The 23,075-nt window shown below is 51.8% G+C and overlaps 1 protein-coding gene across 1 annotated transcript in view; it reads left to right on the top strand.

Moving 5' to 3' along the window:
- Window positions 1-23,075, top strand: part of COL13A1 (collagen type XIII alpha 1 chain) — a 105,856-nt gene that overhangs the window by 7,986 nt on the left and 74,795 nt on the right. Inside the window, exons 2-4 of the mRNA XM_053923437.2 lie at window positions 16,764-16,771; window positions 19,017-19,043; window positions 21,817-21,852. Coding sequence (XP_053779412.1) covers window positions 16,764-16,771; window positions 19,017-19,043; window positions 21,817-21,852 — 71 coding nt within the window. The remainder of the gene's footprint in view (window positions 1-16,763; window positions 16,772-19,016; window positions 19,044-21,816; window positions 21,853-23,075) is intronic.

The raw sequence follows: 23,075 nt of genomic DNA on the forward strand, positions 1-23,075 counted from the left end.
AGATACAGTGGTCCCCCAGCCAGCTCCTGAGTGAGTCACAGGTCAGGACAGTAGCTGGGTTGACTATTCTGGGCTCCACTAAATGACCTGTTAGCACTGCCAGCCTCCCCCCACCCCACCCCACCGTCTCCTTAGGGGCTGTTCGCAGGTCAAAAGGTATCTGTAGAGCGGGATAGAGGAATGGCTATGACAGACAGACATTCGCAGCTATACCACACTCCTAAAGGCCTACCGGGTGAGGGAGTAAGGTGGGGGGAAGAATGTGTCGCTTTGGTCCTTGACTACCAAAGATGAGATGAGATCCAAATGCCCACATTCCTTAGAAAGAACTCGTGCAGTAACTCCTAAAATCCTTGGGTTTGGAACTCTGCGTGTTTAGGCTGCACAGCCCAGTACAGGCGAAAGGAGTGGGTTCTAGAATCAATGAGATGGGGGCTTAAATCTCAGTTTCAGCCTCTGGGAGCTCTGAGAAGTTGGATTTTCGCAAAGCCTGGGCTCTGCTTCCAGTGGAATGAGAATTATAATTTAAAATCCTGCTTTCAAAGGCCTGGTAAGAGGACCAGGACCACATGTATAAACTGTGTGTCAGAATGGGATGCTCAGTAAATGATTTCTTAGCCTATGGGGCATGTCCATGGGAGGGCCCTCTGGGGAACCTCCCGGTGGTCCCCACTCAGAGGAAGCTGCCTCTGGTCGGGGCGGTGCTTGCCTTAGTGCTGCCACATGGTGACTACTTGATCCCTGACTCCTTGGCCATCTCCTGTCCATGGCCAAAAGGACAGGCTGCTCTGCGACACTGAGGGGCGGAGGCAGACTGGGGGGCCCTGGAAAGATGACATTGAAATGTGGGAAGGGAAGGAAGCATGTTTGGGCAAAGGAGGAGTTGAGCTGTGCTGTGGTTTCAAGGAAAGCCTCAGCCACACCTACAGGTAGCTCTGGCACTGAAGTGGCCGTGCAGACCTGTCCCGAGTGAGGCGGGGCCAAACCACTAACGGGGCCTTAGACAGGGTGGTCGTCTTCACAGCAATTCCTCACGAGAACTGAGTGAGGGCTGTGTGTCGTCGGCACTTTCAGCATCTGGGGGATTATGTCCTTCATCCCTTGAAAGGGGAATCTGGCAGGCAGAGCAGCGTACCCAGCACCGGGGTCTTTCTACAGCTGCTAGGATGGGGCCCATGGCCTCAGGACCAGGAGGTCCACCTCTGCATTCATTCAGGGGAACCACGTGTTCCTTGGGGCAATTCCAGGGCCCAGGAAGTTTCTGAGGCCTTCCTGTATACTCTTCAGAACTTCTGGGTTTGTCAGACTCAGGGAATACAGCTGTTCTCCTTCAGCTCTGACTTCTGAGGAGCCCTCAGGCTCAGAGTGCGGGACAACCAAAGGAGTTTCTCTTCCAACTCTAAGCCAAGTGATTTCGCCAGGTCTGGACACCCCAAATGTTTCCTGGTGCACTTGGGACAGATGACAAGCTCCCAGTTCCTGCCTTCAAGACCCTTTGAGGTCTGGCCCCTGCCTGCCTTTCCTGCCTCATCTCATGCCAACCCCTTCTTTTCTCACAAAGCTTTAGGGAATGGCCACTTAAGAGAACTCTCTATAGTTATGAAAATATTTTATACCTGTGCCATACAATACAGCAGCCACTGACCATATGTGGTTCTAGTGGATTGAAAGGTAGATAGTGAGACTGAGGAACTAAATTTCTTATTTAACTGACATTTAAATTTAAATGGCTTAGGAGCTAGTGGCCACTGCATTGGACACCACAGCTCCAGCCACATAGGCCTTTCTTCCCGTTTCCCAGACACCCGAGCTTGTTCCGACCTCGGGGCCTTTGCGTTTGCTGTTTCTGGTGGAGAACGATGGTCCCTGGCGTCCTCTCGCACTGCCCTTTCTCATTCCCTAAGTTCTGACTCCAACATCATCCCCTCAAAAACGGCCTTCCTCTGCCTGCCAAGCTAAAGCATTTTTGCGTTTTCCTAAATCTCAGCTTCCTTCTTTCTACTTTCACATTTGAGCCTCTTCATAGCAGTTATCAATGCCTGAATTTTTCTCTTTATTTCTGTTTATTGTCTACCACCTGCAGCTAGAAACAATAATAGCAATGTAAAAGCTGGTACTGACACAGCACTCACTGCTGGCAGGTGCCAGTTTAAGCACTTCACATAGGCAGGCACTGCTTTCTCTCCTTTCACAGGTAAGGATGCTGAAGTTCAGAGGTCAGCACACACTCTGTCTTTTTTACCTCTGTAGCCCCAGCCCCAATTTAGGAAAGTGCCAGACGCAGAGAGCAAGGGCTCCATAAGTAACCATCGACTATCTAGGACTTGGCTTTGCAGGCCCAGCTGCAGAGGCTGAGCTGGTGTGGGCCCAGGGAGGCCGCCAGCCCTGGGTGTGAGCACTGGCCTTGCTGTTCCATGGAACCCCAGGCTGGAAAGGTGGGCTGGGGGCAAGGCTGAGATGACAGAGCGTGGCCTGCAGTCACACCCACCCGATCCCAGGAGACCCCAGTGGGTGAGGTGAGGGAGAGAAGTGGGCCTGACTGGGCTAACTGACAAACCTTTCCCCTGGGCAGTGAAGTGATCTCTTAGGCCAAGGTAGACTCTCCACAGCCCAGACTGAGGCTGGGGCTGGGGCTGGGGCCGGGCTGGGGCTAAAGAGGGGCTGGGGCTGCTAGGCCTATGTTTATTGTGCTTTCCTGGTGCTTCAAGCAGAAAGGCAGCAGAGTTTTGGAGACCACCCAGCCTTTTCCTCTGTGGAGAGCTCTCACACCCCGCCACCCCCACCCTGCCTGGGGCTGTCCAGCTGGAGGTGGGTGGGGTGGAGGGGCCCTGTGCGGAGTTGCAGTGCAGAGAGGCTTCTCTGCTGTGAGCTCCATCAGGGGAATCAGCACCTGATAACACCCTCTAGTCTCCCCAGGGTGCCCCGCCCCTCTAAACAGCATCTTCTCTTAATTAAAACCAAGCAGGGCCTCCTGTCAGGAAGGGATGCCCCATGAGGAGGTGTAGCTAGCAGATGCTTTGCTGTCTTCTTGCTGCTGCTGCCCCATTTCCTACGGGCTCTGCACCCACCCCCTTCCAGCGCGCAGTCCCCAAACTCTCAGCCCTGAACCCCGGGCTTATAGGTGTGAAGGAGATTTGGACAAGCAGCCTGAAATGCAAGTGCTATTTCCACAGAGGCCTCTTCTGTCGGGTGATCTGGAGCAACCTTCTTAACCTCCAAGCTTAAGTACAGTGCTCTGAAAACTCTCAAGAGTTTACTCATGTGAGGTCAAAAACAAGTGCAAAAAGTCATAACCATCTTCAGACGTTTCAGATTGACTCAGTAGTCCACTTCTTTAGCCTAAGAAAATAATTCATCAAAAGAATTATTTTATACTGTGCTAAATGCACAGTATAAAATATAAAAATCATGGAACCTTCCAGGTCTAGTCATCAACAAATAGGTAAAATCATGGTCCGCTGTGCAGCCATTTAAAAAATGTCCTTTGGAAGGCCGCACAAATGCACGCTACGTCAGCTCTGCAGCCGCAGGTAGGCATGTGGCCCGGGCTCAGAGGGAAGGAGGGAAATGGAAACAGTCGTGTGAGAGCAGGGGGCTGGGGGGCGAGGGATGATGATTGTCTTTCACAAAATGTCCTTTAATGTTCTTAAAGAGCTGTTTTAACAATAAATAAATGTCAGAAAAACAAACTCTTTTTAGAAAGCAAAGCCAAATATAAGATCCAGAGTGTTTTCACTAGTCTCAGCTCAGATGTATCCAGTTCCTTGGCTCCTTGTTCACCCCAGGACCCCACAGCCCCAACACGTACACATGAGGTCACACAGCAGCCATGCAAGTCGGGCCCCGCCCCTGCCTCTCTGGGCTGGTGTTTAAACTACGGAGCCTAACTGCATCCTTTCCTTGTCCTTCTGCTCCTCCTCCTGTCACATGCCTCAGGCCCTCTCAGGTCAAAAGACAGTGGTTTCCATCTCGCTCGCTGCTTGCGACCAGACTCTGGTTAGCATTTCTGCATTCTCAGTTTGAAAGTTCTTTCACTTGTGGTTATGCTAAGACCTTGGCCATGGATGGCAAATATGTTTCCTCAGAGGTGCCAGCTCTGATGGATTTGTTGTGCGTGCCAAAAAGTACAAGCAGCAGCACTGAAATAGATTAGTTATGTCTGCCAGGGGCCCTGGAGAGAGGAGTAGTGGTCCATGTCTCAGGTGTTTGCCATCCCAGAGTAGTCTGGTTCTAAAAGTAGGGCTCAGACGTCTGGGCTTTCATCTCAACCCTGCCAGTGCTTCCCTAGAGAATCTCAGGTACTGGGCAACTCTGTTCTTTGTAAGGAAGCGTGGATGCGCCCAGCTCTCCAGGCAGCGTGCTGGTGTGGAAAGAGGGTGGACTTTGCAGGCTGATGGACCCAGGTGAGGATCCCAGCTCCATCATTTATCAGCTATTTGACCTTGGAAAATGTATTTAACCTCAGACAATGTATTTAACCTCATTGAGCCTTGGAGTTTTCATCTGTAAATTAGAATACTTGCAGAAAACGTGTGTTACAAAGATTAGAAATACTGAATAAAAAGTGCCCAGTCTGCTGCTTGTACGGGCAGCTGTTATCCTGGTCACAGTGGTGCCATTCAGGCAGGTGGCGTGGAAGAAGGCCCGTGAGGAGTTGCTAGGCTGCTGTCTATGAGACTGTGTGTTCCCTTACGGCTCCCTGGCCCACAGTTACATATGCACGCCTTCACCTTGGCTTTGTGGGCAGATAACACAGCTGCTTGAGACATGATTAATTGAGAGACAGAGATAAGCAAAATTTTCACTTGATTATCCTATGTTATGGCCAAGAATTAGCACTTTGTTACTAATTATGGTATATATTTTTAATTGTGTATACTTTAAGATTTAAGAAAAACAGATATACCCAAGGATAATGAAGTACCTCACATATTATTAATTAATCCCAATTACTGCTCAACACAACCCTCCTTACCTCCAGGCCTGAGTGAAGTTCATTTTTCTAACTCACCTGTCATCCAAAGGTGTGGGCCTTATTCAGTGCGCATCTTTACCTCTGGGCTTCCATGCCCAGAGGAAGGAGGGAGGCAAAAACAGAAGGATATAAACATGCTTGATGATGGCAAAACCAGGTCCTGGCGGGGTAGCTCAATTGGTTAGAGCGTTGTGCCAATACACCAAAGTTGTGGGTTTGATCCCTAGTCAGGGACATAGAAGAATCAACCAGTGAATGCATACGTAAGTGGAACAATAAGTCAATGTTTTTCTCTCTCTCTGTCTCTCTCTCCCTGTCTCTACCCCCACCTTTGTCTCTTTCTTTCTCAAAATTAACTTTTTTAAAAAACCATTTAAAAAACAGATGTCATAACCAAACAACTCCATACTCAATGAAAGCTAACTCTCAAACACAGGTTCAGTCTCAAACACTGTTAGGATATTGTTTCCGCACAGATCCTTAATTCAGGTGATACGGCGCACCCACCCCTGCCCTCCTTCGCGTGGTCAGCGAGGGTTTTCTGAGCACACGTTCTGGGCCCGCAGTTCTGGGCTGTGGAATTGGAACAGACTGGGCCTGGAAGGTCCCCAGACATTGTGAATTAGCGGCTGGAGGCCCAAACGCAGCTTTGTTTGGCTTGTTTTTCAAATTTTCTTAAATTAGTATCAACATTTAAAAATCAGAAGATTTTACATAAATATCCAGTTGGGGCTTTTCTTGAATATTTTCAAGATCTGACAATAGTGAGTCTATCTCCACCTGGCAGTATTTGGTTAGAGCTGGTGGGTGGTTAACTCCATTATCGAAACACAAACAAGCCCTTAGCACTTTGCCACAGTCTCTACCACTCCCTATTACACCATTCCTGGCCTGCTTCATTTGTTTATGTTACTTGCCTGGCTCGTGTAAGCACCGGAATTTGTAGCATCTAACTTTTTTTAACTCCTCTTGGAGCAGTGGCTAAAGAATAAATGACCACATCCAGTAGAAATCTTACAAGCTAACAGAAAAGACAGGTCGAAAAACATGGAATGGGCATCTGCATGTAGGAATAAGAATGATAACTAACTGAATATTTGGAGGGCACGGGCGAGAATTCGGCAGGGTACCATAGGGTTGTGATAAATCAAAGCCAAGTGCCTGGCGGAGGTGGTATGGAGTGGCAGAGTACATGCTGAGACTTTTGCCAGAGAACTATTTGTGCCTTTTGGATGTGACAAGGAAGTATCACTTGCTCAACCACTGACTTCCTGGGAAGAACCGAGAGGGGATGGGGGTGGGGCAGGAAGTAACTCTCCATAGGAGATGTGTCCAGGACATATGGGAGAATCTCACTGCTTCTTGAAGATTCAGTCAAAGGTGACAAGTTTTAGTGAGACTCAGGATCCTTATCAGAACAGAGTGGAGGTCCTGATCGATTTCCACCTTGACCACCCAGGGGGCGACTCGACAGAAAACCTCTCCACATTCCCCAGACCCACTTTCCCCATCTGTGCGAGCAGCCCTGCCCCTCTGTCCTGTGCCGGGGGCTGTTCCAGGAAACTGGAGGCCAGAGAACAATGCTTGCCCTTGGCCCGAATCTGCAGGACTGGGCCTGTAATCTCCACCAGCAAGACCTACCCCCGAGATTTCCTCCCCAGGACTCCTGACTCTGGCCCCTTCTGGAAATGTCAGGGGCCCAAGGAAGCAAGAAAATACGTAATTTGTCCTGCCAGTTCAAAGCTCGTGTCTTCCATTTGTACTGTTTTTGTTCAGTGGCCACACAGCCCATCCATCCCGCTCTGCTTATCTCAGCTCACCCGGCCCCTGCCTGTGTGTTTTCCGTGGAATCCAGGTTTTCAGGGACTCATCTGGATGCAGCGCAGGAGAGGAGCGAATTGCCTGGGCCCTAGAGTCAGCCTGTCCCTCCCCAGCCTGTGACCCCAAGCAGGAGACAGCAGCTCTCTGTGTCTCACTTTCCTCATCTGTAAGAGGAGGATAACAAAAGAGCCCATCTTACAAGGCTTGCACGGAGTGAATTTGGTCATATCTGTGAAACTTTAAGAATGGTGCTTGGCACATGGAAAGAGCTCCCTGTTGCTCCCTATGTGTTAACCATTCTTCTGTTAGAACACAGAGGAAGGTATCCTACCCTTCCGGGGCAGGACGTCATTATTTCCAACTTCATAACCGTGAGAGTTGTCCTAGCAATCATTTATTGAGTGCTTACTGAAGCCAGCTATGGTTTTAAACCCTTTACCTGTATTCTCTCATTTATTCCTCAAAATCCAATGAGGTAGGTATATCATTGCCCCCATTTTACAGAAAAGGCCACTGGAACTCAGAGAGGTTAAACAACTTGCCCAAGGTCACATAGCTAGTAAGTAGCAAAGTCAGGATTTGACTGTGGCTGTTTGGCTCCAAAGCCCATGTTCTTACCTTCGATTCTGGGCAGGAGCCCAATTTGATAAGCAAAAGGCCCAGGTTGTCAAGTTAGGTTTCTATTCCGTCAGTTCTAAGTACAGGGAGCAACGACGAGACCATGTTTACACGTGGCGAGTTACAGTTCTTGCTTAGACAGGCAGCGTCTGGGTGGCGTTAGCAATTAGCCCTCTTTGAGGGAGCTCAGGGAGCCCTCTTTAAGAAAGAGATAGGCTGTGGCTGGTGTGGCTCAGTGGTTGAGCGTTGTCCTGTGAACCAAACAGTCGCAGGTTCAGTTCCCAGTCTAGAGCACATACCTGGGTTGCGGGCCAGGCCCCCAGTAGGGGGCATTAGAGGGGTAACCACACATTGATGTTTCCCTCTCTCCCTCCCTTCCCCTCTCTAAAAATAAATTAATGAAATATTTTTAAAAAAGAAAGAAATAAGAGTGGTTTGAAGTTAGCCCGTGAGTAAGGCCTTGCAGTCCTCAAAGGAACTAAAAAGGACTCACTGCAGATTTGCTTTCTCAGCAGTCTAACTGACCCTCTCCCCCGCCACATAAGTTTTGTTGACTCTTATTTGCTTTCACAGCTGAAGCAATCAGTGTAAGGGGAAAAGAAGAAAAGCTGTAGAGTGCATCTGATTCCAAATGGCGGCTCTGCCACCCGCCAGCCAAGTGACCTTAGACAAATTACTTAACTTCTCTGTGCCTCGAGAGCTCCATCTGTAAAATGGAACAATAACAGCATCACACCTGCCTGTCAGGGTTGTCGTGGCTATTTAGTGAGATAATGCTTAGTTTTGGGTCCAAGGGGTTGCCTGGGTTCTAGCTGTACAACCATGGGCCAGGACCCTGACCTCTCTGCCTCAGTTTTCTCATCTCTTAGGTGTGAATAATAGTAGTGTTGCCTTTTAGGACTACTGTGAAGAGTGAATGAGTTGAGCCCTGGCCGGGTGGCTCAGTCGGTCGGAGCATCATCCCGTTCACCAAAAGGTTTTGGGTATGATCCCTGGTCACAGGAGGCAAACAATCAATATTTCTTTCTCACATCAATGTTTCTCTTCCTCTCTCTCCCCCTTTATCTTCCTCTCTCAAATCAACAAATACATCCTTGGGTGAGAATTTAAATTAAAAGAGTAAAGGAGTTGATGTGTAACATGCTTGCTCTTGGTGGTGGCTCAATCAACATTAGCGTTTATGGCAATGATGAGACAAAAGATTCAGCATGCCAGCCACATAATGGGCTGTCCAAAACTCTTGATTTTAAAATTAAAAGCCCCTCCTTGAGAGATACAGGCCTGGTTATAAAGATAAGATCTGCTTGTGAAGCCTGCGGCCTTGGCCAGGCCTCTGAGAGGTAATGTCCCATGCGGGTCTGACTAGGGCCACGACCCTTGCCTCTCCTCCGCTCCCAGCAGCTGCATGGCGGGGCCCTGCCAGCAGAGCTGTGACGTTTGAGCTGCCCCAAGTAGGGCCTTCCACAGGAACACCAGATACGGTGGCAAGATCCGGTGTCAGGAAGAAGGTCCAGGGTCAGAGGTGTGGTGCCTTAGAGGCTCGTCCTCCTGCTGGGACCCATGGGACACCCAAGGGAAGAAAGCAAACGCTGGCTCAGGGCTGGAGTGCTGGGGGTGGCAGTCAAAGGCCCTGCTAAGACCACTTGCAGTGTCATCGCTGTCACTGGGACCATGTCCTGTGGCAGGGAGCTGGTCAAAGGGAGGAGCTGGCTGGGCGTTCCCTGGAAGGTTCTGGATACCTTTATCCCTGCCTGTATCTCCTCCCCCCAACTGTAAAATGGGGCTGTTGATACCTGCTCCCACCCTTCAGGGGGTTTTGTGGATCAAACGAGGAAAGGTAAAATAAGAGCCTTGAGAAGGCTGGATGTCGATGGGATGGGCCCATCCAGCCATACAGCACCCCAGGCAGGAGCTCCCTGGGGAGTGGGGTTGCAGGTGGCTGGAGGCCGTGAGAGGGAAAGATGGCATCACTCTAAGACCCGCAGCTCTAATGTGGATTCCTGATGGGTGAGAAAAATAACCCAGAGCAACCTGGCCACTTCCTGTTTAATACTTGGGCCTGTAACCTGAGGGCCAAAGCCTGATCCTGGGGGTTCCTGGCCTCAGTGTGCAGGTCTGGGGGCGGCAGTAGGCAGGGTGACCAGCAGGTGAGACTTGTTCGAGGGAGAAGTTGGCCAGAAGCTCAAACCTGTGGACAGAGTGCCGGGTCACTCGGGGAGTGACAGATGGAGGGGTGGGGAGGCGCCTCCTGATTTCGGGAAGAAGCCCCCAAGAACAGGACGGTGTCTGAGTTTGACAGCCTCCAGCGGCCCACACATGGCTGGCATTGAGCAGGTGTTCATGATAATAAATACTGTGAAGTGAGCAGGATGGGGACACTGCTCGTGTGCAAAGAAGCAATTTTCTTCACCCTCCTAACAGGCGCTCAGCTTTGCTTTCAAGCTCCTGCCTCTGCTGTAACTCAGCCACTTCCTGTTTAATCCTTGGCCCTTCAGGCTGATTCTCGGTCGGTTCAGGACACCCTCCCTTTCTCTCTTATGCTCCAACTGTTGCGTGCTGTTGGGGAGGGGACACAGTGTGACCTGTGGGCTCTTTAGTCTGAGGTGTTCTCCATCCTGCCAGGGGCTGAGCATTGCCCTCTGTCCTAGGCAGGGCCCCTGGAGCCAGGTGCCCACACAGCCAGGTCCCCAGGCCCAGCTTCCTCCTCCTGTCTGTGGTCTCCGGCCCTCCAGTCCAGTGGGCCTCACAGCCACTTCCCGGAGCTTCAGGACTGCTTCCACCATAACAGGGTGTGTGGGAATCTGGGTTACTGGGAACTGTGGTCATTGGAATGGGATCCCTTGTCCTTCAGTGTCTGTGGCTGTGGGAGTTACCTTTTGACTCTAACCGACCACACCAGAGCCATCTTCACACAAGGGTCCTGGGCCCCAGGCACTTCCCCTCACTCCGTCCTAGCTAGGCCTGCGATCTCCTTCCCTGGAGACATAGGGCTATGTGGAGATTGGGTAGGGACCACAATAAAACCAGGGTTCTGTTAGGAAGAAGGAAGGGAAAGGGGTGCTGGGGAGGCAACCAAGACAGTCTGCTACCCAGGCGCCCCCTCCATGTCCAGAAGTGAAGGCAAGGCATCTGAACATCTCCCCACCCCACCACTACCGACTGCCCCCAAGCAATTGCCAAATAAGATGGAAGGCAAGGGCATGAAGGGGACAACCCTCAGATTGAAGGGAGGGGCTTGCTAAGGGCAGAGTGGTCCAGGAGCCCCTTGAGCTGGCCCGACCAGCCTGGACAGCAGCTCCATGGTATCTGCAGAATGGTGGCCACCGAAGTTGCTCTCTGCTGGCTCAGGATGTGGTTGCAGTAGGTCCTCTGGGGACCTCTTGGGGCCAGGGATTGAACTAAACTGGAGAGGATCTTGCTGGCTTCTGCCCCTTCCACATGCACACTTCCCAGTCCCTGTGCTAATCTTAATACTGGATGGGAGACAGGGGAGACAGCTGCAATTAATGGTAGTCTCTACCCATGGTCTGAGGTATGTCTGGGAGGTCCTGAGCACCCAGCCTCTCCACCTCCATCTCTACTGCCCCCCAAGGCTAGAGTCAAGCCCTGCCTATTAACTCAGAGAAAGGACCCTCATGCTTTGCCTACTTGCTTCCCTGTGTCTCACCCCCAAGATAGTTCTAGTTCTTAGATGACTAATACATTCCATCTCATGTGCCAGTTCCTGCTGATTGATAGTGGCTGTATTTAAAAGAATTGTGAAGCCTTGTCAAGGTTCATTGGAGGTACACTAACTGTGATTGATTAGTAATGTCTGCCATGAGTGCAGCAGCAGAGAGCATGGTGTGTGTGATTTTAACTGCTGTTCATTCCTCTCAGGACCTGTTACTGTCCATCAGCCCAAGTTCTGGGGATATCTTGTGGCTGAGAGATATCATCATGGGAAAGATCTGAGCTTTAGTGTGCTGGGAAATGTTTAAAAATTAGCTCTTGGAGTTGGGGCAGGGCTGCTTTGCAGCCTTGTCCAATTTCTGTGGTGTGAATGCTCCCACCGTGGCCGATTCCAGCTGCCACAGTGAAGTCACTGACCACACACAGTAGGATGAGATGACTCTGGCACACCACCTCTAAGTAGGTGTGTATTTCTTCTAAATGATGTAAAGCCTCCTGCGTCCCTTCAACGCTCTGGGAAGAGCACTCGATTAGGATTCCGGATCACTTGTCGGTGATAAACCACAGGCCAGCTCTGTCCCTTCTGAGCCTCAGGGTCCTCCCCTGTATAATGGGAGTGGGGTTGTTCTGAAGCTCAGTGAGCTATGACTTGAGGAACCGCTCTGTCAGTCGAACATGGTTTGTCAGACATGCTCCTGGGGCACCAGATCCAGACGGTCTGCCCCAGAAATCGTCCCTGGACCTTTCTGTAAAGTCAGTATTCCTGCAGCAGGGCTGTAAGAGAGATGGGCTTGTTCTCTTTGATGGCAGCCTCAGAGGGCAGAGGCTGCCTTCACGCTCATTCGGTTTCCCTTAACTGATCATCATGCCTTGTCACTGACGAAGTTCTCTCAATGGTTTTGAAAACTCCTTCAAATTTCCCTCCTGCAGCTCTCCTTAAGTCAGAAGATCCTCCTTTATTTTTCCCACATGTGCCTCCTTTAAGCTTTGGGTAGCTGTGGTGCTGGGAGGTTGTGTCAAGCTGTGTCCACGTTCGGGGGCATCAGGCAGATCTGGATTCTAGCACCACACATGAGCTCTGTGACCGTGAACACATGCTTGAGCTCCCTGGGCCTCAGCTTTTTCACCTGTGCACTGGGAATAATAATAATAATAGCAGCTACTCACTGGTTCATTGGGCAGACTGAGTGAAATAGGGCACATAAAGTCCTTTGCATAGTGTCAGGCACAGAATAAATGCTCAATAAATGAATTATTATCTGTCCTAACAAGGTCTTGTATGGAGGTAGAAAAGGCCAACCCATAGAAGAATGGGATCCTAAAAGTTGGCAAACCACAGTGTTGAGTGAGAGCTAGGGCTTCAACCAGGGGCACAGGTGGGACCGTAGGCACGAGGGGAGCCCGGAGGCAGGACTGGCACCATTAGTCCAGTGCAGGGCTTCTCATCCTCAGCATCATTGACATTTGGGGCCAGACGATGCTGTTATAGGAAGTTGCTGAGCATGGTGGGATGTTTAGCAGTATGCCTGGCCTCTGCCCACTAGAGACCAGAAGCAGCCTGTCAGTTGTAACCATCAAAAATGCCTCCAGATATTGCCAACTATCCCCTGGGGGGCAGAATCACCTCCAGTTGAGAACACCTGCTCCAGCAGACAGAGTGTGACAGGCACTGTTAGTCACCCTGCTCAAAGGAGAGCCCTGGATGCAGAGCATTTGTTCTGGCAGGATGGGTGGGTCGGCACGTGGCAGAGCCAAAGGGGAAGTGGTCAGCTGCAGGCAGCCTGGCAGCAAGCACCAGGAGGCGTGGGTCAGGACTGGGACCCCAGCTGCTGGGAGCCCAGCAGTCAAGCAGGGTGAAATCACAGCTCAAATGACGTTGAACTTGGGCGCACCCTGCCACTCTTTACTTTCCTATGCAGGACCAGAACTGGATCCAGGGTGTGGGCAGGGCCAAGCCTTTGGGAAGAGAGTAAGCACATACTTAGAAGGTCGTCCCACCTCTGATGAGCTTCGTGACCTCTAGATGGAGAGCACAGGCTTCTGAGTGAGAGAGACCGGGTTCAAATGCAGGCTTTGCTATATGGACATTAAACTGGAAAAGAAAGAATAGGAAGGGGAAGGGAAGGGGAGGGGAGGGGAGGGGAGGGAAGGGAAGGGAAGGGAAGGGAAGGGAAGGGAAGGGAATGAACAAAGAAAAGAGAAGGGAAGAGAAGAAAAAAAAGAAAAACCCCAGATATTGCCATTTAAAACAGGGGCACCACCTTCAGCAGGTTGCTAACCCTCTAAGCCTCAGGTTTCTCATCTGCGATATGAAGATGAGAATGCCAGCCTCACCTGGTTGTTGTAAGTATTAAATGTTCTGTTCTAATGACCATACTCAGCATTACACTTTCCACATAATGGGCACTCAGTAAATGTTGTTAGTTGAATGAATGAATCCTTCTGCAGAAAACCTTTTCCCTTAAATCCTTCCATTAGTTTTAGTTCTCTTGGCTGGATTACAGGAGGAAATGAGTTATTCATCTCTGCATCACTAGAGTTTAGCAGCAGGCCTGGAAAGTATTAGGTGCTTACAAAGTGAAGTTTTCCTTCCTCAAAGGGCAATGGCTGTGCCTTATTCATCTCTACGTAGTCATAGCCCAGCCCACAAACCGACACGGTAGGTGATCATTAAATGTTTGTTGAATGAATGAATATACAAAAAATGATTAAGGAAAGTCAAGACCCAGAATGCTACCCCAGGATTCTCCCTAGGAAGCCATTCCTACATATCCATTTAGAAGGGACATTGCTGCTTACTGGGAGGAGGTCAGCCAACCCCTGTGACGGACAGCAGTGTCCTCACCAAGGCAGTGGGTGACAGAGGAAGATCTCAGGCAGCACTTCTGTGCCTTTCCCTGGGGGCCTGCTGCAGGCTGCTCTGCTCCCCCCCAGGGGACTGGGACAGATTTTTCGATTCTCCCTGTGGCAGCAGGCATGGGGTAGGGTCCTCCTCCCTCAGGATGTGGCAGTGTGGGCTCTACCTCTGCAGGGTCAACTGCACAGGCATAAGGGATAGTACGGTTTGTCAGGAAGACCCACGGCTAGGGAGTCAGGAGACCTGGGTTCTGCTCCTATCTAGGTCACCCACCCCGCCTGGTCACTACCCTCCCTGGACCTCTGTTTTCCCATCTGTACAATGGGGACTTGGCGATGCTTGGGACAATTATATCCTTTGGTGCCTGGCTAGAGAGACAGGTCAGTCAACAGCCATATTACCAAGCAAGTGGCTCACCTGGGAGACCAAACAGTGACACGTAGGCACTGCTGGACTTCACAGAGCCATCTTATGCGTCGGGGCGCTGAGCACGGTGTTGGGAGAAGCGTCTGCTCTGAAGTCTAGGCATCTGGTGAAAGCTGGCAGGGGCAGGGCAACAGTTAGATTTCCCAAGGGGGCTAAAGATTTCCTGGGGGACCTTTCAGGATCATCACTGACAGGGGGAGGGGGATGTTTGTGATAGCAAAAGTGTTTTTCATAACTCTCTCTCTTTTCCCCTTCCTATGGTACAGAATTAACTGACAAATAGGTTCTTTCCTCTTGCTGAAGCATACTTTCTTGTAAGGACGGGTGGGGGAATGCTAGCCTGGAAGAGCTCGACAGGGCCCTTGCATCAGAAAAAGGAGCCCAAAAAGGGAGATGAGAGGGCTGGGTCTAGAGAGAGGAGCCGCGGAGAGGTCTGGAGAGGGAACGGCTCTGTGCACAATTTGGGGTGAGGTGAGTTACTTTTTGACTGAGAGGCCTGGAGAGAGGTAGCCCAGTGAAGGGCCTTGAAGGAGCAACGCAGCATTTCTGTGCCTCAGTTTCTTCATCTGAAAGGTTGGGACAATAGGACCTTTTCCCTAAAGGAAAGCACTTAAAATCACGCCTGGCACATAGTAAGGACCACAGAGTTGCGTATAGTGATGATGGTGGTGGTAATATAAAAACCCTTGAAATCTTCAGGAGAATTTACATCACTCAGGGGTGGACTGAGCAAGTTGCTTTCCTGGGACCTGGCGGAGCGCCAAATCCCCTATCGGTTGCCCCGCTACATCTGGTAATATTCGTGCAGCCGAGGCTGCTAACAGCAGGCAGGGCTGTCCCCGGAGCTCTGCTACATCACCAGGGACTCCCCCAGAGCCTGCAGCACTGAGAGCCAGGGCCTGTCAGGGCCAGAGGGTGTGGGGCATCTGCCCTCCATGTGGCTAAACCATCCAAAAATTGCCGTGGGCTGAACTTCGTCCCCAGCCTGCTTCCCATAAGGACATTTCCCTCTGCCAGGAGGTGCAGGCTTCCCAGCAGGGCTGGCCCCTCTGGCAAGCTGTACTAGGGGGATATTTTCAGATTCTGGGTGACATTTCCCTGCCCCTCAGCCTAATAGGTCCCAGGTGCTCCCCTCCACCTCACCCCTGCCGCTATTCTGTAAGCCTGTGAGCTGGTGGCTAGGGCCCCCTCACCCAATCACTGCACCTCTTGGCCTTTTTTTGTTCCCCCTTAATATAATGGCTTGACAGAGGCCAGCATCAAAGAGGCTGTTTCCTCCTGGATGGGGACCAGGACAGAGAAGCTGGCACATAAAGGTGGAGAGAAGGAAGCCGGCTTTGGGAACGTGAGGAGCAAGGGGAAACATAAGGAGTCTTTATTGGCCAAGCATAAAAGAAGCAACTGAAGTAGCAGCTGTGTTAACGCAGCCAGGTCGCCAGGGGTTGGGCAGGCTCACCAGGCCCAGCTGGGAATCCCACAGGCCCCAGGGATTTCATGACTCATGTTCTGCAGAAATGCCTTCAAGTTCACTATCTTTCCATGGATGCTTTTCTCTACCTTCCTTCCCCACCCATCCTTCTGCCCGCTTTGGCGGAGGATTTGAATTTGTAATTCTTGGCCTTTGTCAGTAATGAGATAGGGCTATTGCTGAGGCCTGTGGGAGGGAGGGAGGCAAGTGGGCACAACTAGGAGAAAAGAGAAGAGAAGGAAAGGGGAGGGGAGGGGAGGGAAAAGGAAAGGAAAGAGAGGGGTGTGGAGGGAGGGTGGGGCCGGAGCACAGAGGTGGGTGGTGAGAAAAAGGTAGTGGGCAGTAGAACCAGGAGGGCAGAAAAGCAACGTCTGGCTCACATCTTAACAGAAACTAGGACAGGCCGATAGACGTCAAGCAGGGAACCGAATGAGAAGCCTCCTTCCACCCCTGCTGCTTCCCTCTTGTTTTCCGTTGTGTTTAGTGGGAGCGTGGAGAGGAGGATGAGCGAGCTAATAATTGTAATCGCTTTAGGTTCCCTTATGCTTTTGACCTTTTGCAATGGCCCTTGGTGCCCACTGCCCCATGTCCCGCCAAGCAACTGTGTACCCGAGCTCAGGCACATCCCGTGGAACCCATTTCGTGGGTCGGGCAGCTGAGGCGTGGAAGGGGCTGTTCAGGAAGTCGGGGTCTCAGCAGGGCTGCACCTGGGGCCCAGACCTCTGGATTTCTCATCCAATAATGAAAATTTGGAGATGAAATAAAGGGAGAAGAGATTACATTGGTGAAAGTGGGCCAGGAAAATACAAACTTTGAAGACCAGATGGAAACCCCTCCGCCGAAGAATTCTTGGACGCTGCTTCTAAGGCAGCCCTCCCCAAACTTTCACCAGCGACACTGACCCTGGCACTTTCTCTCTTTTCCAGGACCTCCTGTAAGTAACTCCAGCCGCAGCCTGGTCTCACACATCTGAAAGGCCTTGCTCCCTGCTGGTAACTGGGCCCTGGGAGGGGGGACTGACCACTGTCTTCCAGGGGAGCCCCTACACCCTGCAGAGCCTGCAGGGTCCCTGCAGATCCTTGGCGTGAGGAACTGGACTGCTTGCTTTCCACGCAGCTCTGCCCCCCTCCAGGGCCAGACGATGGCTGCCCCTAAAGCAGGCCCCAATTTCAATCTGAAAGGCTGCCATGCCCCATTGTTAGTCCAGCTCCTTTGTCCCTCAAAGAACTGGAGTGAAAGGAGCACCAGGTATTAAAAAGAAGAAAGAGATAATGTCAACTCAGGTTTGGTCCTTGGAAAGCCTCCTGCCCATTCAGCAAGCAGGTCAGTGACGGCTCTGAGTGTGGACTGGCCCCAAGGACGTGATGCCCACACAGCCGTGCTGGCAGCTCCATTCTAGCCAAGTCGCTTTGGGCCAGTGATGGTGGCGTGACTGTTGTTGTTGTTGTTGTTGTTGTTGTTGTTAAGACAATGGTGTTGGCCTGTTCGATTAGGAGACAACACAAATTATAGGCAGTGCTCCGCCGCTCCTTCCCCTGGCCTCACCCTAAGGCCCGGGGCGGGGCAGGGAGCCAAGTCATTGCCAGAGAACCTGAGAAGCATTCAGGGAGACTGGCCCCGTAGTAATAGATCCAGAGAACAGGAGCGTGTCTTCTTGAGGACAGCATTTGATATCCCAACAAAAGCCCCAGAGGTTGCAGGGGCAGCTGCAGACTGAAGTTGAAAGAGCCCAGCCCTCGGCATCAGATCTTTCTCAAGGTTGCTGAAAGCAGCCGGGTTTCATCCCTGCCCCGAGGAGGCAGCTCCATAGCTGTTCCCTCCTGACCCGTACCTGCGAGAGCAGTCGGCCCAATCTGCAGGAAGACGTTGTTTACTCTTCCCCGTGTGTTGGGAGCAGCGCACCGAGCCGCTGACGGTGCTGCCCAGCTCCCTGCCTGCTGAGTTACAGAAAGGGAGGAAACTCCCTGGAAGGAGGGGGATGATTTATCATGACATGTCTTGGATGTCAGATCTCAATTCCTGTCATCAATCTTCCAAAATAAACTCCGCCATAGGAAACTTCGACAGACCACCTGCTGGAAATGGGCTGGTTTTTCCTTCTTTTTTTGACAAAGCCAAAAAGAGCCCTCACCTCCCCCACTCCTGGAACCTCCCCCACACACTTCTGCCCACAGCTGGGCTGCTGGGCCACCCCAGCAGCTCAGCTCTGGGTCCCTGCAGCGTCCTGAGAGCTTCTGCTGACCTCTCCTCGGGACTGTTCCCAGCCAGAGCGGGTGCTGCCACTCCCGTGGGCTCTGCAGTGCAGGAGCAGATGAGAGGGGTTGCAGCTGAGTCTCTCCTTACAACCCCTGCCCACCTGGCCACCGCCAGAGTCATCAAGTGACACGGAGGAGCCCAAGTAGCTTTCCCACATGCTCAGTCCTGAACCTTTTAACTGTGGCTGAGACCACAAGGCAGGAGGAGGAGGAAATGGGAAGCTGACAACGTTGGGAAGCACCCTCTAGCCCTGTTCTCTCTGCTTCTGCAAAGAAAGAACGCCGTTGGCCAGAGGTGAGGGACAAGGAGATGGCAACGCGTCGCAATGCCTGTCTGCTGCCCTCCGGTTGTGTCTCAGGAACCACCTCCTGCGGCGGCTCTGTCCTCCAGTTGGAAGTCCCAGGCTCCTGAGAGCACAAGGACTGCTGGTGCCTAGAGCACACAGCCGTGGAGCGTGGCTTTAAGTAGCAGCAGGAATCACTTAAGTGGTACAAAACGTGTAGCCACCACTGCCCAGCTCCTCTCGCCCATGGCAGACATTGCTAATCGATTCGGAGGCTTTTTAACATACTGCTTTGGGTAGTCCATTGGGGCCCACACTCACACTGACATCTGTTGGCCATGCCTGTGCTAGATGTAAGAGAGCATTTCTTAATTATGGAAACTGTGAGACTGGAACAGATGACTAAGGGAAGTAGGGATGTCTTTTTCTCTGGAGGGATATAGGGGAGTACATGATGTCCAGCTGTCAGCACTGGTTGAATGTGACCCTTGAATGTGACCGAGGCCCTCCCTGCACTGTGTTCATGACATAACAGACCCATGGAGCACACATGGGTCACGTCGCCGGCTGGGTGGTGTGGCACCGTCGGGCGTTACAGTACTCGTACCTTTGTAAGCTTCCTTCTCCCCCTTCATTTCAGGGTCCTATGGGAAGACCTGGCCTCCCGGTAAGTAGCTTTTATTTCTTCTTCCTTCCCAATCTCTCTCACATGCTCGTTCCCAGTCCAAGGACTGGCAAGTTTGGGTGGCTGCTTTCCCCCAGGTGTACTTGGGTGAGAGGCCTCTCTCTAGCTTCTCTAACCCACAGCTGAGGGGCAGGCTCCTGCATACCTTCCCAGGGCCTCAGGCAGGCAGATGACAGCATGCAGGCCCCTCCAATGCTGGACCGACTTCAGACAGATGGCCCTATAATGGAGGCCCGGAAGGGGCATCCTTCTGCACACTAACTTAGATTTAGACCACTGTCTCTGCTTTACCCTATGCCCTCTGGGGAGAGCAAGCTCAAAAACTTTGTTTCCCCCCAGTTACCATTTCTGAAAGCTAGAGAGGCCATACCAAGTAACCACGGGGGCTTTGAAATAAAAGTAGAAGCAATAGTAATAGCCACCTCTTATGGAGACCTTAATCCGTGCCAGGCACTATGCCAGTCACTCTTCATACATGTGATTTGTTCAATGACTCAGTGAAATGGGTATCATTGTGCCCATTTTATAGACGAGAAAACTGAGACCCAGAGAGGTAAAATACCTTGTCCAATTGTCCATGCTTCCATTGTAAACCTCTTGGAAGCCCGTGTTATACCCCATCCCATACTGCTGTTTCCTGTGGTTTGTTCTCCGAGAACCATCTTTAAAGTCTTTGAAGACATTGGTTGCTCTGTGAGGTACAGCCTGGGGCAAATATGCATTGAATGCTGGATACTGTGGGCCCTGGGATGGGGAGGGACTCAGGCAGGATGCTGTAGCCTGCCAGAGGGCCGAGGTGAGGTGTGGCCTGTGATCCAGGGCTGGCACCAGCAGTCCTTCTCTCCCTGTGTCGTGTGCCCTGAATCACACATCCTTTGTGCACCCCCTCCTACCCCAGATACCCCTCTTTGGACATGAATTCTACTGTAACCTCGTGACTAATCCAACAGCTTCTAGAATTCATGTCTAGCAGTGACTTTCTTAATGAAATGCATGTGGGAGAATATTTAGCCTTGGAAATGGGAATGCTCCCAGTAAGCCCAAGCCCCAAGCCAGAGGAGGGTGGGTGAGTGGGACCCATGAAACCCAAGGAGGGAAAAAAATCAGATGACTGGGGGGAAACGTGGGCAGACTTTGTTTTTTTCTGACAACATCCATCTTTAAAAAGCATTTGGGGGCAAGTCACAGAGCAAGGACTGCTGCACACAGTTTCCAGTCTTCGGCCGTCCACGCCCGGCCCAAACCTGAGCATTTTATGGCCGGGACTGCAAAGAACATTAGTTTTTCAAACGAAATGAGAAGAAACCCAAACACACATCCTGCAATATCATTCAAAAGCCCAGGAGTGAGTGGGCCGTAGGCATGTCACACCCGACGTTCAGTGGGCCTGGTGTCCGCAGCAGCAAGGGCCGCGGATCCGCAGGCCATGGTCCCGCTCATGCTTCTGCATGAAGGGACCTGGGAGTGACCGCGAAGGATTTGCTGATGCTGGCCCCTTGTTGGGAAATTCAAAGTGTGTGAAGTACAAACACACTTACAGGATTCACTTGCCCGCTGGGCTTGCTACCTGTAGATGCCATTTACACAACACGCCCCAGGAGGCAGGCGCCGGGAATAAGCGCTCCAGAGACGTCACCTCAGGGCAGCCTCCCCGCGGCCCCACGACAGAGGTGCAGGTGCTCAGGGAGGTTAAGGAAACACATCCAGTCTTATAGCCAATGCTGCTACCCTGCCACACAGCCAAGAACGTTTTACTAAAGACACCCTTGGTCTTGACAAGGTACATGTCACAAGAGCCTAATTTCAGAGCCAGTTGCCACTTGCTGGTGCACCCACATCTTTCTTGGGATGCTAATTGTCCCTCCAGACTTTGTCTCAGTAAGGTCAGCAGACACAGAGTCACCCCAGAAATGCCCACACCCTTCAAGAGAGTCCACAAGCCCAGCTCTCACCTGCCCAGCAGGAAAAACAGTCTCTGATTTTCAGCCCCCACTGCTTTCCAGCCTTCCAGGCTCTCAGTAAACCCCAGGCCCACCCCAGAATTTATGATGTCTGCACATGTATAATTGCAAAAAAATATTTTCTACCAAAAGGGGAGGAACAAAACTTAATAAGCGGATTTCCAGAGTGAGAAGATGTAACCCCTGGCTACAAAACAAAGCTTTCCCTCTGAGCAGCTGAAACTCGTGATGCGGCTGCATCCACATGGGTCACGGTCCTTCCTGTTGGTACTGGGGGTGGCTGTGAGGAGGGGTGTGTGGAAGGGCTCTGTCTGTAGCCACCTCAGCCAGGGAGTGTGGGCACTGCTCCCCGGCTTTGGCAAAGACAGACCTAGGGAAGTGATTCACCTGTCACACGGGAGCTGCCACTCACCTGACTCTGTGCCTTAAAGTTGAGCGTGACAAGGATGTGGTACATTCTGGCTGTAGCTGGAATGGATTGCAACAACAGAAGTCTGAGGGAGGAAGAGCCTTAGGCCCCTATGGAACCCGTAGGGAAACTGAGGCCCCAGCTGGGGACCAGACTCCCACATTTGAGCTCTTACCGCAGCACCATGCCCGAGTGCAGACAGCAATAGGGGTGGCTGCCCGCCAAACAGTCTGTGGGGCCCAATGGGCAAGTTCACTCACACGATGCCTGGGCATTGGCCCCACTGCCCGTGCAAAACAGTCTTGGGTGCTCAGCCAGCCCATGGGACCCTTCCCATGCTGGCCCTACTCCAGCCACATCTAATTGTCTCTGCCTCCTTCATCAGGGGGACAAAGGTGCCATTGGGATGCCTGGACGTGTGGTGAGTTGGTACATTTTTCCCTGCTTGGGTGGCCATTGCTTGCTTCTCCATGCTAGCCTGTCCTCCAAGCCATGTCAAGGTGTTGTCTACCCCCACCAGGGAAAGAGGGAAAATGGGGGATTTGGCCCTCCCTCTTCCCTCACTGAAGTCAGCTTCAGAGAGGCACAGGCCAGGAGAAGAGAAGATGTTTTATTTCAACCCTTCCGATCTTGCCATATGGCTTTGCCCTCCAGAAAGCTGCCATGTCAAAGGAAAAATCCAAGAAAAAGCATGAATAAAGCTCTTTGCCAATCACCTACTGGGAGGGCAGGGTGAGGCCCGAATTCTTCTTGACATTGAGAGGGCTCACACCCACTCCTTCCCTGAGGCTGGCTGCTCACCATCAGATTTATAGCTGCCCCTGCGGCCACCCCATGCCCCCACCCAGCCCCCACCCAGCCCCCCTACAACCCCAGCAAGAGCAGCAAAAGATGGTGAGAACTGCAGCCGCTGACGCTCTGTGGAAACCGTGGTAGAGCCAGCTTCTGGAGGCATCTTCCTTAGACAGAAACTAGAAGGGGATGGAGGCGGGGTTCACCCCAGGTAGCACTTTCAGATCCTCACCAGGAGGCTGGGAGTCCAAACATTTAACATCTCTTGCTGAAAAATTAAGATGGCTAAAGAGAAACAAGAATGTTGGACAGGGCATGGGTCTGTCAGGAATGGGAAGGCTGACACTGGGCCTGGGGGTCCTGTGCTAGGAATTGTCCTGGAGGCTCCCAGCCTCTGAGGGGCTAGAAAGGGCAGGAGAGACACAGGCTGGCAGCCTAAGGCAGTGATGGCCATACGCCAGCCTCACCACCACCCTGTCTGACCCCTAACTCCCCACCTGCCATCAGCCTCGACCTTTGTCCTGGCTCCCAGGTACCCCCCGGTTACCCCTATGCCATCTTTTCATGTCACTCACATGCTTTTCCTCATAACCTCACCTCCCGGGCTGCTTGGCTTTAGGCCTGGGCACGGCATCCTTGTGTGAGTTTGCTTGCGCGTGTGAGCCTGGTGTCAGGGAAAAGGCATCCAGACCATAGCTAACACTTGAGAGTGCTAACTGCGTGCTGGCATTGTGCTAAGAGCCTTACACACATCAGCTCATTCGGCCTCACAAGAACTGCAGGAGGTGGGCACAGTTCCCACCCCATCTTTCAGATGAGAAAATGGAGGCTCACATGTTAAGTGTCTTTCCG

This window comes from Desmodus rotundus, chromosome 4, assembly GCF_022682495.2.
Source record: "Desmodus rotundus isolate HL8 chromosome 4, HLdesRot8A.1, whole genome shotgun sequence".
NCBI classification, from domain to species: domain Eukaryota; kingdom Metazoa; phylum Chordata; class Mammalia; order Chiroptera; family Phyllostomidae; genus Desmodus; species Desmodus rotundus.